This window comes from Hoplias malabaricus, chromosome 6 (assembly GCF_029633855.1).
Source record: "Hoplias malabaricus isolate fHopMal1 chromosome 6, fHopMal1.hap1, whole genome shotgun sequence".
Classification (NCBI taxonomy): Eukaryota; Metazoa; Chordata; class Actinopteri; order Characiformes; family Erythrinidae; genus Hoplias; species Hoplias malabaricus.
Genome location: NC_089805.1, coordinates 23,433,278 through 23,447,627, shown reverse-complemented (window position 1 = coordinate 23,447,627; position 14,350 = coordinate 23,433,278). Strand labels below are relative to the sequence as shown.

Here is a 14,350-nt window from a genome sequence, read left to right as displayed (position 1 = left end):
TAAATATATAAAGTTATTTGTTCATCACATATTATAACGCTGTTTAAATGTGATGTAGATCTAACCAAGCTTTTAAATATTTTTGCTAAGTACTCCTCATATTGCTGTTTGTGGCTGTACTTTAATGTGACAACAGCCACAACGGCTTGGCATACTTTGCATTAAACATTGGACTGAGCATGTCAATCTAAAATCGAAGTATTTCCCAACTACAGAAGTGCCTTCCCTGTTTTGTACCAATTCCTCCTCACACTTCTGTTGTTTCCAAGCACTCGGCCCGGCAGCACTCATTTTGTCCCAGGATAACATCTGGAGTGTTGTGCTAGGTTGCCTTGTGTGTTCACTCTGGGCCTTTCTGCCTCGCTCTGGCTTCAGTCTCATTACGTCACCTTCCCTGAGCACTCAGTGTGAAGATATTGCTCTATAGAAGGGTTTGATGAGGCGAACTGAACAAAGCAAAGGGTGTACATGCCAAATATTGATCTGGACATATGTTGACAGTATCTCAACTAAATTATTTATTATTTAAACTGACCATATCATCGCTGTCCAAAGAAAATCATATATCTCCATTTTTGTCCATTGTTACCTTCTACATCATTTGAAAACAGCAGCTATTTCACATCATGTAAAATTTTCATGATGAATGCACCAATAGTAATGCGCCAAAATGACTTGGAATAAACTCTTTTTACATTGACTTCCATTAAAAGTTAAGAAGGACATCTCATGATAACCACACAAACACCACTAATCCTTCAGCCCCACTGTAGATGCATGTCTGTCATAAAGAAGACAACACAACTAGCCTGGTTTTCCTCTAGAGGTCTCCAAGCCTATGGGTGTGTGAGTTATGCCCATGCTCTAACCTTGAAGATGCCAACCCAGTCTTTGGGGTGAGGCGTGATGAACGGGGTGAGTGTGTAGTGGCACTCCAGCGCTGCCTGGGGCAGGAAACTCTTCCCAACATTCTGGAAGATCACATGAGCAAAGTTGGACATCTCCATCACTGAACTCCCTCCTCCACCCGCAGAGGCTGCTGCATCACTGGCTGCCGACATTGTACGCGATTCTCCCAACTATCTACCTGCAAAGAAAACAGGACAAACAATACAAGTTTGTTTTAATCAGTGAATTCAGCTACTTGAAAGCCAACCAGCATAGGGCTGTTGAGCAGTGCAGATGGAGACCCATCCAATGCCTCTGAAATGAGCTTGAGTGGTGCTTTAGATACAAATCTAACCTAACTCCACTATGCTCCTGGGGGTTTAAAGAAATCAGATTCTTACAGAACTATTCTGCCTTCTAAAGTAAAGTGTTCCCTAAAGATAAGTCTGTTACTACAGCAAAAGGAGAATTTGTAAAACGTGTACATAATTATATATAATAGATTTCTATGGCTATGACCACCCTAGATCCTAAAAGTTGAATATTATAATGTCTTTCTCCTTGTTTGGAGACTGAAGTAGCTGACCAGTACTTGACAAGACAAAGACCACAGTGTTCAAAAAGAGGATGTGTTACTTCTGAGAACATGCAAACGTGGAGTGAAATGGATGACTTCCAGAAATATCTCCATAAAACGTAGAGACCATAAAATAACAAACAAAGTATTTTACAGCTTGTGAGACTGGCATAAATGTCTTCATAAAAACCTGGGACAATGCTGTATGCACAAGTTTCACCCATTTGCAAATGCTTATTACCCACTTCTGACTTTCAGCTTTAACTGAGCTTCATGCTGTTTATTAATGTCATATTTAACAAATAATTCTTGTCTTTATTTATCAGGTAATGGCTCACAGGAGCAAGGGTGAGCAAATGAGGTCTGTGCTTAATCCAACTGTATATGTATTTTATGTGTCTATTAACAATGTGTCTATAAACAACCTATTCATACATTTGAGTTCCCAAAAAATAATGAATGAAAAGCTGTCTAAAATGATTTGGCCAAACAAACCATAACCCAGATAATTTATAACATTAAAATAACCTCCGTTTCCATGCTCACAGTCCTTGCTCCAGCAACCATAAAGGTGCACTTTGTAGTTCTACAATTACAGACTGTAGTCCATCTGTCATTCTGCATATTGTGTTAGCTTCTTGTCACATGATTAGGTCCCACACACAACCACCACAGAGCAGGTATGATATGGGTGGTGGATCATTCTCTGCGCTTCAGTGACAGTGAACGTGGTGGTGCTGTGTTAGTGTGTGCTGCACTGGTACAAGTGGATCAGACAAAGCAGTGCTGCTAGTATTTTCCAATATGGTGCCCACTCACTATCCACTCTGTTAGACACTCCTATTTTGTTTGTCCACCTTGTAGATGTAGGGTCACAGATTTGCTGGATATTTTGATTGGTGGAGTATTCTCAGTCCAGTAGTGATGCTGAGAGCTTTAAAAATTCTAGCATCACTGCTGTGTCTGATCCACTCATCCCAGTGCAAGACAAATTATCACATTACCATCAAGTCAGTGTCACTGCAGTGCTGAAAATGATCCACCGCCCAAATCATACCTGCTTGGTGGTGGTTGTATAGGAGTCCTGAACCCAAAGAGGGTGAAAGGTGCTAATGGAATATGCAGAGCAACAAACAGTCTCAAGTTTGTATATCGTATATTATCTAATGCCTGTAATTGAAGAAACAACGAAGTGCACAAGGAGCTGATGAAATAGATAACAATCTCAGCCCTGGACAGAGCCATACTACTGCACAAAGACACAAAACCTGCTAAACTAGGACATGGGCCTTAAAGAAATAGACTGACAACTGTAATATGCAATGTCACAGAAATCTATTCCTCCCTGTCAGTCATCTGAGACACGCCTATGGCTTTCTGCAGAGGTCATTAACCACATTAAGTTAAACATTTTGTCATAACTGGTGAAAACAGTTACAAGGTATCGTTTCATTTAGTGTACATTACTAACTGAACTGATTCAGAGCTGATTTTATAATGACAGAAGTTTATTACCACCCGTGACCAAGCAGACCTCCATCGCTCTGACCTAAGCTCAAATGGCTCCCTGCTCCCTACGTAGCGCACTATGTAATCGACAAATAAAGGCATACACGTTCAAAATGTGGCATATGTCCAAGATAAGGTCAGTTGTTGTCAGGGAAATGTTTCTGGACGCCACTGTTTAACTTTCTGAGCACTGTTAGAGTACAAAAGCCCTAGTTCCAAGACTTACGTGGTACACTAGTTAGGGAGTAGGGAGCTGATTGTGCTCCAGCCCCTGATTTCGTTCACCAAGTAACACAAATATTAGTGCCTGGAGGCCTGTTGGAAACGAATGAACTCCCCAGGGCTAAATATAAATAACTATACTAACTCTAGAGTACTAAGCCACTAACCAACTCGTTTATTTCTGAGGAGAAGGCCGGGGCTGCCTGCTGCTAACGTTAGCTGACGCAGCTGACAAACGTCTGTTAGCTTTGAGCAGCCAGCAGAACAGCGGCACTAACGTTAACGGCGAGCGGAGAGAGAGCCGCCCAACTCCGCGGGAGAGGCTCACTGACCGAGGCTACAGGCTCAAAACAGCTTGGCCTGTTGACGCTGGTGTTAAAGTGAAACACTGCGCATCTTCGGCGCTGCCATCATCCTGATCATCATCCTCATCATGACCCGCATCATCATCTCACAGACCCTCCACAACGTCGGACTTAATAACCAGCGTCACTCCGGCAGAGCTGTCTATTGAATAAATGAAGCGTGTACCTGTGCTCCATGTCTGTCCTCGTTCACTCAGTAAGTTTAAATCTGATTAAAGTGCTCGCTCTGTTAAGGGGCTCTGGCCGAGTTACCGGCTGTCAACACAACCGTGAGGGGCGGGGGTGACGTCACTGCATTTCCGGTCATTTTCCGTTGGAGCTTTCGAAAGATGGGTGGGTTCTCTGGTTGGATTAGAGTATTACAGCTATTGTCCTGTGGTCCCATCTTATTCCCATTCACCTAACTTATTTCTGCAATGAATGCTGCCTTGATATCCTTTACTACAGTAGTGGTGTCCAGGTTGGTGTGACCTTGGGGTTTGTCGTGTTGGAATGGAGCCTGTGCACTGCTAAACCCCTTCATAAAAACTGAAACTGCGTCCCAAATGGCTCCCTACTGGCCCTACATAGTGCACTACATATGCAGATATTAAGTGTACAAATGCGTTTTAAAGCTTTTTTTTTGGTAACGTATAATTGTAATTTGGTATTAAAATATTCTACTGATCTTTTGTAAGTTAATAGAAGCTGTTAATATTAAAAAGGTAATTTTATACAACAAAAATAAAATACAAGAATTAGGTAGATTAAAAATAGCAAGTGAGAAACATTTGTTTATCACTACATTTGTCATTAGTTCCATCAAGGATAAAATGTTTGAATTTGAAATTAGAGTTATACGTTACACAAAAATGCTTATCCAGTAAGAAAAAAGCAGGGTGTAGTTTACTATTGGATTATGCTCAGTTTTTGGCGTATAATATTATTCACAAGGTTGCTAGGTAACTTATGCCTAGATTTGAATACTGTCTCTCTGCTTTTTTACTATTGGTCAGGCTTGATTTCGAGTATACATCAAAACAGGATTTCTCAGTTTAGTCAGATACTTTAAACCTCAAATCCAATGTGTCCAATAGCTGAGGGACATTCCTCAGGGCTTAAAGGAACATATAAATTAGATCATTAAAGGAACAATAATATAAATAATATTTTTACATTTAAAGTACAGCTTCTGAATCATTTTAATGTTCCATTGACCTGTAATACTGAGAATAGATATTCTGTTGTTGCTACTCCTGACTCAGCACTGCAGAAACTGCACTATGTAACTTTTGGAGGAAAGTAGAAACTACTCACCTCTCCCTTGATGTCAGGACAGTGCTGAAGTTCCTGTAAATATGAACTACACTCTGCAACTGTTGGGGGAGCCTAGGAGTAAAAATACCAAATATTACCTAGAATTTCATTATCTAGTAAATTCATAAATATGTTTTTGTGTAACAGCCCTCTAGATATAGTTTGCCCAGAGTTAAGCCTAACAAATAGAAGGAGAGTTGGGACATTTTCCTATTAAACAAATCACAACTTTGGATTATTCTCTTCAAACTCTCATAGACATGTGGGTTGCAGAGGACAGTTCCAAACAACATTGTGTGTACTTTTCACTGGTTAGCTAGTGGTGCTTCTTTATTTATTGACACATATACTCTGTATGATGCAATATGCATTGTGTATTATGTAATTGTGATATGGCGCTTTTAGTAATTATGTTCCTCCTACAACAAGAGGGACAGGATAGACTGGATAGTCAATTATAGCTTTGGGTCTTTTAATGGAGCGTGTTCATGTAGACACTTTGGGTATTCCAAGCCAGTGGAATTCCTGTTATGTACATTTTCCCTTTAGCCGGTATTCCTGTTAAACCTAAGGCTATATATGTACCACGAGTGTCTCTGAGCACCTCAGACCCTCAGAAGTACACACATTCCTAAACTGGCTAAAAGAGAAGGATGAAATCAGTATAATATCATTGTTAAAAGTCAAGGACGGCACAGTGGCGCAGCAGGTAGTGTTGCAGTCACACGCTCCGGGTGACTGTCTGTGAGGAGTTGGTGTGTTCTCGCCGTGTCCGCGTGGGTTTCCTCGGGGTACTCCGGTTTCCTCCCACAGTCCAAAAACACACATTGGTAGGTGGATTGGTGACTGAGAAGTGTCCGTATGTGTGTGTGTGTGTGTGTGTGTGTGTCTGTGTTGCCCTGTGAAGGACTGGTGCCCCCTCCAGGGTGTATTCCTGCCTTGCACCCAGTGATTCCAGGTAGGCTCTGGACCCATCGCGACCCTGAATTGGATAAGCGGTCACAGAGAATGAATGAATGTTAAAAGTGAAAGTCCAGCATTTAAAATATTCAGAATCAAGGTTGTAAGACAAAATTTTAATTAATTAATAAGATTATTACAAGTTTCTGATATAAAAATGCAAGCTATTTTTAATATTCATATAGGCATGAAACAACCTCTAACCTTCTGGGAATGTTTTACTCTAGATATTACTTTGAGGTATTGATTACACTTAGCCACATAAACATTAATGAGGTCGCTAGTGATGTCGCATGAATAGTTCTGGATCTCATAGACCACTCCAACTCATTCCAACTATATTGAATGGTGAGCCATCACTTGGCGCACACAATACTTGAGGGAATAATAACCGATCTAGTACTCACCTGGCATGGGATTGGTGAGATTGGGCTCATGTTCAGCTACTCCTGATCACTTTTCTGGCAAAATAAGAAAAACACTATTAAAGGCCCCTTTAATAAAAGTTTTATTTATATAGCGCCTTTCACGAACTCAATCGCACTTTCCATAGAGAGAGGGAAAACAAAATCATAAACCTATAGGAAATGTCCAGTCAACTTGGGGGTAGGGCTTTAGAGCTGGAGGTAACAGTGGAGGGGAGTGGAGAAAGAGGTTTCATTTTCCTCAGCTTTTGAAAGGATTTTGAAAGGAAATTTGTAGAGTTACATCTATTCAAATTTTAAGGCATTAGGAGATAATTCTAAAGCTGTTATTTTGATGAACGAATGTGGGATTTAATCAATGACTGGAGTGGGATTTTAGTTTCAGTGAAAGTTTTTTCTGTTGCAGGTACACACAGTACTTGCACATTTGCAAATCTTTAAAACCTTTAAAATATTGTATCCCAAATAATTTCTTTTGGTTTATTTTTCGTGGATTTCTTGCACAAACACAAGTCCATATCTTCACCTGCTTGAATTGGCAGCTATGTTTCTCAACTGCTATTTTTTTTTTGTTCAGATTCTGAAGATGCTCCCATATTCACAGCTGCAACTGTAGTAAAATTGTGAGCATATATTATTTGTGGTTGTGAGTGTATAATTGGATTTATGCACTTCCAATCAAATTTTTTGTTGTTTGTTTGTTTTGTTTTGTTTTGTTTTGTTTTTGTGGGTTTCTACAGGTTTGTAACACCTAAAGAGATTTTCTTGGTGACTTCAAATTTACTGATACACATACTGTCACAGTGTTTTTTGCTCGAAATGTACCTCCATAAGAAAGTGATTAAACCCAAATCAGAATAACACGTGTAACTCTGTAACACGACAGAAATGTTTCTGCAGGCTGCAGTTCAAACAGTGGAATCTGCATTTTAGGCTGACTTTATTCTAGTCTTCCACAAACTCAATTAAATCAGTGTAAACATTGCCGGCACGCCCATGATTGTGATTGGCCGCTGTTGAAAGTAGAGGTCGGCGATTGGCTGAAATTCAGTGTCAGTCATTAAGCTCCTCCCTCCATTTCCTGCGCTGAGAGTTGTGAGCGCCGAGGCGTTGAGGTCGAGGGGAGGAGAGAAGAATGGCCGCCTTCCTCAGAGGCTCTCGGGCTGTGTTACACAGGAGTAACAGGCATGTGCAGCTCACACTCGGTAAAGTATTTCCCTCACAGTCTCTGTTTAACAGCGCGAAGAGAGCACGGCTTCTCTAGCTTTGAGAGACGACGTTAGAGATGGTTTAAGTCATATTTAAGGTTTTGGCAGTGGACACAGTAACCTGGCTGTTAAACCAAACTAACATTTCTGCCGCTCAGAACGTTCATGTCTGTTTGTTGTTACATAAAAGAGTTTATAGACGGACAGAAAACCAAGACAAAACGATTTATTCGTATTGAACATCAAACATTTTCAACGGCCACTTGTTTGCCCCTTTGGGAATGTTCCAGCTCTTGAAAAGGCAGAAAAGGGATTTTAGGGCTCATGCCATCAAACCCAAGAATCTGACGTGACCAGAAGTTAAAAAATTGCCTGTATTTTCATACCTTTGCTTTCACTAATATGAGAAAAATACCTCAAGACATTAAAAAGTGTATATGTTATAATGTTTTTAAAATATGGAATTGCAGGTCCAAAGACTGTCAAATATAGTTCAGCAAAATATGTTAAGTTCCTCAAAAATAGAATTAAAATTAGGTAATTAAAGGAACACTATGCAATATTGTTACCTTAAAATCAGAGCTTCATATTTATTGTGGTCAGTAATAGGGAGAAAGAAGCCATTGTCAATGATAATACAGACGTAGTACTGCAGAAATTGAACAATGTAATATTTGAGGAAGGTAGAAAACCACCTCCTCTTCCCCCACCCCATTGACTGCTGTAAAATGAACTACATTAGGGGGAGCTCCAGGGGCAAACCCCCCAAAACCTTACATAGTGTTCCTTTAATAAGTAGCTCTGAACTTTCCTAAAAAAGGCTTTTGAATAAAAACGGGTCAAACTTGACTGGCATTAAAATGACCTCATTTAATAACCTCCACTGTTTATCAGCTTAATTTACCATACATGTGCACTTTTTTTTATAATTTTAAAGGCTGTAATTCACCTGTTGCCCCGCATACTTTGGCAGTCTGCTTTCACCCTGTTCTTCTATGGTCAGGAACCCCATAGGACCACCATGGAGCAGGTATGTTTTCAGAAGTGGATCCTTCTCAGTGCAGCAGTAACGCTCCGTGTTGGTGGTGTGTTAGTGTATGTGTTGTGCTGGAACGGGTGGATCAGACACAACAGTGCTGTTAGAATTTTTAAACCCTGTCCTTTCACTGTCCACTCTATTAGACACACCTAGATTGTTGTTCCACTTTATCTATGTAAATTCTGAGAGAGTGATCAGTGATGACTTTCTGCTTTGTGCTGGATATTTTTGGCTGGTTTACAATTCTCAGTCCAACATCGTCATTGCTGTATCTTATCCCCTTTTACCTACAAAACACACGCTAATATGTCACCACCACGTCAGTGTTACTGCAGCGCTAAGAAGGTTCCAGACTGGGTCCTGACCATTGAAGGACAAGGTAAAAGTGGTTTTATAAAAAGTATGCATAGCAACATAGAAACAAAGAGGTAACATATATTATGGATGATGGCTCGGCCAAACATTATTTGGCTTTGCATATGCATTTGCAGGCACTGTTAGTGGTCCAGTAACAAACAGAATCTGGTTCCTTCTACCTGTTGGATATAGTAGTGTTTCAATGGAGTTAACATTTTCCTCTGTCTTCTATTATCTCTCTCTTATTTTAAAGTGTCCTGCAGATCCATGGCCTCCAAAACCCCAGTGGGTTTCATTGGCCTGGGTAACATGGGTACACCCATGGCCAAGAACCTGCTGAAGAATGGGTATCCAGTCATTGCCACTGATGCTTTTCCAGAGTCTTGTAAGGAACTGCAAGACTCAGGAGCACAGGTAAAGTAGTTTGTGTTGTTGCCTAGCAGAGGAGAACGACATTATATACACACAAAAATATACCCTGTGACATGTACACAAGTACTCATTATACATGTGATTTATATATTTACACACAGGGGGTTGGTTATGAGTAAATGGAGATTCATTCCTGTACTGTAATTTTATTGAAATGTTAATGCTTTTTTTTTTTTTTTTTTCAGCTACAAATTTGCTTAATATATTTTTATTAAAATTCAAACTTTAAATAGGCTTGGTGTTACCCATGTAGTTAAATCTGAAGTGAAGCACATCTGTATTAAACAATATAACCTTAGATTTAAATGTTGTGCTTTTTAGCCAGGTACTGTTACAATTAAAAGAATAAAATGGAAATGTGCATTTTAAGTGTGCAGTTACAAATATAAAGTGATTGTTCTTTATTTATTTTTTTATTTATTTATTTGTTTATTTTTAATTTTAGAAGACGCTAAACTGCATAAACTATCATCATTTGAAATCTAAATGCTTTAATCAAAACAGAAATGTATATCTTCAGAAATATTTTGCATGCATAGAATTATTTTTAGTTTTTTTGTAAACTCTTTGCTGGTGTTCTTTCAAATAAGGGGTGCCCACACTTTTTTTTAGTGGCTGACAAAAAGCTAGAACCGGAGCAAAAAGGAACGTAAAAACTCTACTTATCTTTCTGAACTGGGGTGCAGAGCTGTGTTCATTACCAAAAAACATCAACAACAACACTTTACATTTCGTGGGGTGGATTTACAGTGGCAAACCAACTATGTACTAAGCATGTAGAGGAGATACCATACAAAGGAAAAGCTCCAGTAGTGTAACCGTGTACCTATTCAGCAATGTTTCAGAAACGTAAGTCTTTAGCTTTATAAAGAGGAACACACAACTGAAAACAAATTTATAATTTTGTACCCAGAGTGAGACTGAGAGTGACCATTCTAATACACACACACACCACCCTATATCATTGTTCTGTTTCCTTCTGGCTCACAGATCTTGGATTCTCCAGCTGAGGTGGCAGAGAAAGCAGACCGCATCATAACTATGCTTCCATCAAGTCCTAATGTCATTGATGTTTACACTGGAGCCAATGGCATACTTAAGTAAGTAGTAACAAGTAATACTGAGTTATTCAAGAACAGACTGTGTTCTTGATAACCTGTAGATATTAGAGAGGAAAATATTATAAAAGGAGTGGTGTTTTAGATCATTTTATATTTTTTGGTTCCCGCTTTGAACAATCTGTTTTTTTGGTTTGTGATTTTGGTGGAAACACTCTGAATGTTTCTAAAGTAGGTTGGCAAACTTAAATCACTGGATCCACGTCGGTGGAAATAGGCTAAGGGAGAATACGCCAGATCCCTTAAAGACAGTGAACTGAGGTGGGGTTTGAACCCACAGCCCCAGAACCCTGAAGTAGCCATCAATAGATCTTGCGATTTTAAAGCTGGTTATATTTGGGTACATTTTACTTAATAATATGTCTATAGTTACCGTTCTCTTTACAGTTAAAAAAGTAGTTTTCAGTTTCTGTCAGTACTACTTTCTAACTGATAAGCTCTTTTTATTTTTATCTACAAATATCTGAACGTCACTTGATTTTCAGACTTTTGATGCAGCAGTACCTTTGACGTTGTGGGTGATGACGTATTTATAACTAGTCCAGTTGCTTAATGTTAATGATGTCTCCTCTCCTTTTCATCAGAAAGGTTAAGAAGGGCACACTGCTGATTGACTCAAGCACCATAGACCCTGTAGTTTCCAAGGAAATGGCTGTGGCTGCAGAAAAGATGGGCGCAGTTTTCATGGATGCTCCAGTCTCAGGAGGTAAATTTGAATAACCTGTGTAAAACAAAAATAAATATATAAAATAATAAAAAAATAAAATGAGGCTTATATTTTGTAGTTCTGTAGCACATAAAATACTTCGATGAAAGAGACATTGTTCTCCTTGACGGCTGAACGACACTGTCTTTGCAGTTAATAGTATGTAACGATATGAGCACTAGATATAACAATTTCAATACAGTATTTGTAAAATAGAAAACTTGAATGACTGAACAAGTTGGAAATTTTAAAGGGGACATATTATACCTCTATTTAAACAAGTTAGAAAAGGTCTACGGGTTATACAAAACATGTTCATGAAGTTCTTTGCACAAAACCACTATCACATAAAGAGATATCACCAGCTCTGTTCAGTCCTTTTCAAAATGAGCCTTTTAAGGGCTCTGTCACTTTTATGCAAATAAGCTGGTCACGCCCCACCAGCTCATGCATTTGTCTGATTCAGTAACAGCTGCAGTCCTTAAGGTGGAATAGAAGACGTAGCTGTCTATTTTCCAACTTTCAGATTTTGTCACCTAAAATGATGCAGTAGTTTTGTCTAGGTGCCTGTGACTGCTTCACTGTTTAAGGTTTTTTAACCAAAACTTCAAATGCTGGTGTTAGTGTGATTGTGTTAATATAGCGGCAGCTTTTAAGGTGGAACTTAAATTTCGAAGAACTCAACTTAGCACTTGGAAATAACTACGTCATTTGTTTTAAAGGTATGAAATAGTAAGCACGTTTTAGACTGTACCGGTGTTTTAAATGAAATTTTAAATGAGTAATAGACTGTATAAAAACACAAGTATATGCTCACTTTTCAGCTTCAAAGTTTGGTTCAATACATTGTGGCACTGAGAGGCATTTAAATTTGTGGAGAGAAGCTGTGCAGTGCATGCCACTTCTAAATATATTCCCGTGGCTATGTACGTAGACTAATATTTATTAGCAGTCCAACATTGAGAAGAACCGTCACAGGTTTACCTCACTGCTGTTCCCACAGCTCTCGTAGAGTGATCCCCCCCCCCTTTTCTGAAGGATAGTTTCTCTTCATGCTCTGATTATACACAAACTCTCCCTAACTTGAGCCCAGGGAGCCTCTGTTAATTTGCGGGGCCATACGCAACGTGCATAGTGAGCATATAAGTTGGTCTGGCTCTGCCTGCACAAACACCTTCATGAATGGCAGGTTGGATCTATATAAATTTCCCAAGTGTGACGTCACAATAAGGGAGCCATCCAAATGGCTTGTAGAAGCATATGATTCCTAACACCAAACTCTTTAAACGGACTCTCAGAAAACAGATGGATAGTTTTCTTTTTTTTTGTTTTTTTCACGCTTTTTTCGAGTGTTTATAGGAGTTTATAGAGACCCAAGTTGGAAAGAAAAAACAAAAAAACACACAAAAAGTGAGTTTTGCATAATATGTCCCCTTTAAAGCTTTATAAACTGTAACTGTAACTAAAAAATTGGCACATCTGCCACTTTCAAGAGGGATCACATTTACTGTGATTGATGGAAACCAGTCTTCAGTTGTGTAAGCCCCTTGCGTTTGAGGCTGAATAAGGAGAATCTGCTTTTATTCACATTTCACATTCAAAGTTCTTGAGGTCAAGATGTGCAGATTTATTTATTTATATATTTATTTAAATCTCTATAATGGAAACAGCTGCCAAGCTTATTGTTCATTGCTTTTGATTTAGAACTGTAAAGTATTTTCTACAGATACATAAAAGGTGCTCAAGTGAGTGTTTTGTCCTTCCTCTGTAGTGATTGTAGGAGCTGTTGCAAAGCCCCTCAGCCCTGAAGTAGGGTTGGAATATGTTTTGCTCTCAGCATTTAATCATAATGTTTATGATTATTTCACTAAGTAGTTGCAGTTTTAGATTAATTAAAAGGTTCAAAGTAAATTCCAGTGGAGCCTGGAAGCAAAAGACGTGTACATGTGTGTCGGGAAAAATTCTCATCTCTAAAAGAGGGGGCACTGCAGAAAAGGACAGCTGGAGAACCGCTGATACTCAGGATCCCATAAGGACATCTCTACATCTTTAATACAGTTGACAAAAGACAACTTGATTGTTATTGTAAAACATCCTTCCTGAGTCAATATTTACTTTCCATAGTAAAGATTTATAGCTTTTCCTACAGAAAATGTTTGTTATGAAAGTGCATGGGGCTTTAATTAGATACAAAATAGAAATAGCTTGGAAATATTTTGCAATACTTCAGAAATAATGAAAAAGGATTTTTGAAACATAAGACTACAGTGTTGATAAAGGTTAAATATTGAAAGGGATTCGTTGTTTTTCTGAATATATTCTTGTAGCTTTTATTGTATACTTTTTTGAAAACAGCATATGACCTGCACCACAGTAAAATTATGTCTTGAATACTGTGTGAAATGTGCACAAAACGGAATTTAAAAATCTATGAACAAAATAATTGGCTATAAATTGTCATCATTTGACGGCAAATAGCACTACAACTTCAGGGTGGTTCAATATGATGATATATCAGTATATAATTTATTTTTCTCAGCACAATGCTAAAGGGTGTTTTAGTGCCATTAATTTCAAGATTAAATTGATCTGAAGTAAGAAGGATGTGATGATAGAATTGTTTTGGTTTTATATATTACTCTCGTGTAAGATCAGTATTAATCATAAAATAGTTTTAAAGATTTTATAGTGCCAGGCTTTTCTTTCTTTCTCTCTCTCTCTCTCTCTCTCTCTCTCTCTCTCTCATATGCACACTCATTCTGAGCTCTTATATTATGCAGTGTCTGGGACTATGATAGCTCTTTGACGTGGTCTTTAATGGCCTGAGCCGTAATGTAGGAGGGTTCTGTCAGTGGCTCTTATTCTGATGGAGCTGTAATGTTGTAGCTGCCGATGTCACTGCCTTTCATGTAGATAAAAGGCCATAAAAAGCTAGATACTAAGAAACGGCCTGCCTTGAGCCCCAGTCTTACTTTCTTCAGCCCTGCACTGTTGACGGTTGGCTGGATGTTTACTGTTTGGCGTCACGGGTGCAGACAGGATTTAAAGCAAGTCAGGGTGTGTGTGTGTGTGTGTACGTGTGTACGCACATGTGCTTGTAGACTTTTTTTAAAAGAGTCTCTGGTCTAATACTTTTTACTACTCTGGCAATGATGGGTCCTGATGTGTTTTCAGATTCTAGTACGCAATAGCATGAATTACAGGTGCATATATTTATATAGGAGCATATACCACTATATTACTGTTAC

General features: G+C 38.8%; 2 protein-coding genes across 4 annotated transcripts in view; one reads left to right on the top strand and one right to left on the bottom strand.

Moving 5' to 3' along the window:
- tax1bp1a (Tax1 (human T-cell leukemia virus type I) binding protein 1a) overlaps positions 1-3,874 on the bottom strand; it is a 37,582-nt gene extending 33,708 nt beyond the window's left edge. Inside the window, exons 1-2 of one of the 3 annotated variants that reach the window (XM_066673705.1) lie at positions 3,728-3,874; positions 870-1,087 (exon numbers count right to left, since the gene is read on the bottom strand). In XM_066673705.1, the coding sequence (XP_066529802.1) occupies positions 870-1,061 (192 nt within the window). In that variant the 5' untranslated portion in view covers positions 1,062-1,087; positions 3,728-3,874. Of the gene's footprint in view, positions 1-869; positions 1,088-3,363; positions 3,500-3,528; positions 3,697-3,727 lie in introns of those variants that run through there. The other 2 variants (XM_066673707.1, XM_066673706.1) reach the window with 2 other exon arrangements.
- A 3,433-nt stretch (positions 3,875-7,307) lies between these two features.
- The window catches only part of hibadha (3-hydroxyisobutyrate dehydrogenase a), a 28,699-nt gene continuing 21,656 nt past the window's right edge, over positions 7,308-14,350 (top strand). Inside the window, exons 1-4 of the mRNA XM_066674732.1 lie at positions 7,308-7,447; positions 9,100-9,260; positions 10,269-10,378; positions 10,981-11,102. Of these exons, the coding sequence (XP_066530829.1) occupies positions 7,378-7,447; positions 9,100-9,260; positions 10,269-10,378; positions 10,981-11,102 (463 nt within the window). The 5' untranslated portion in view covers positions 7,308-7,377. The remainder of the gene's footprint in view (positions 7,448-9,099; positions 9,261-10,268; positions 10,379-10,980; positions 11,103-14,350) is intronic.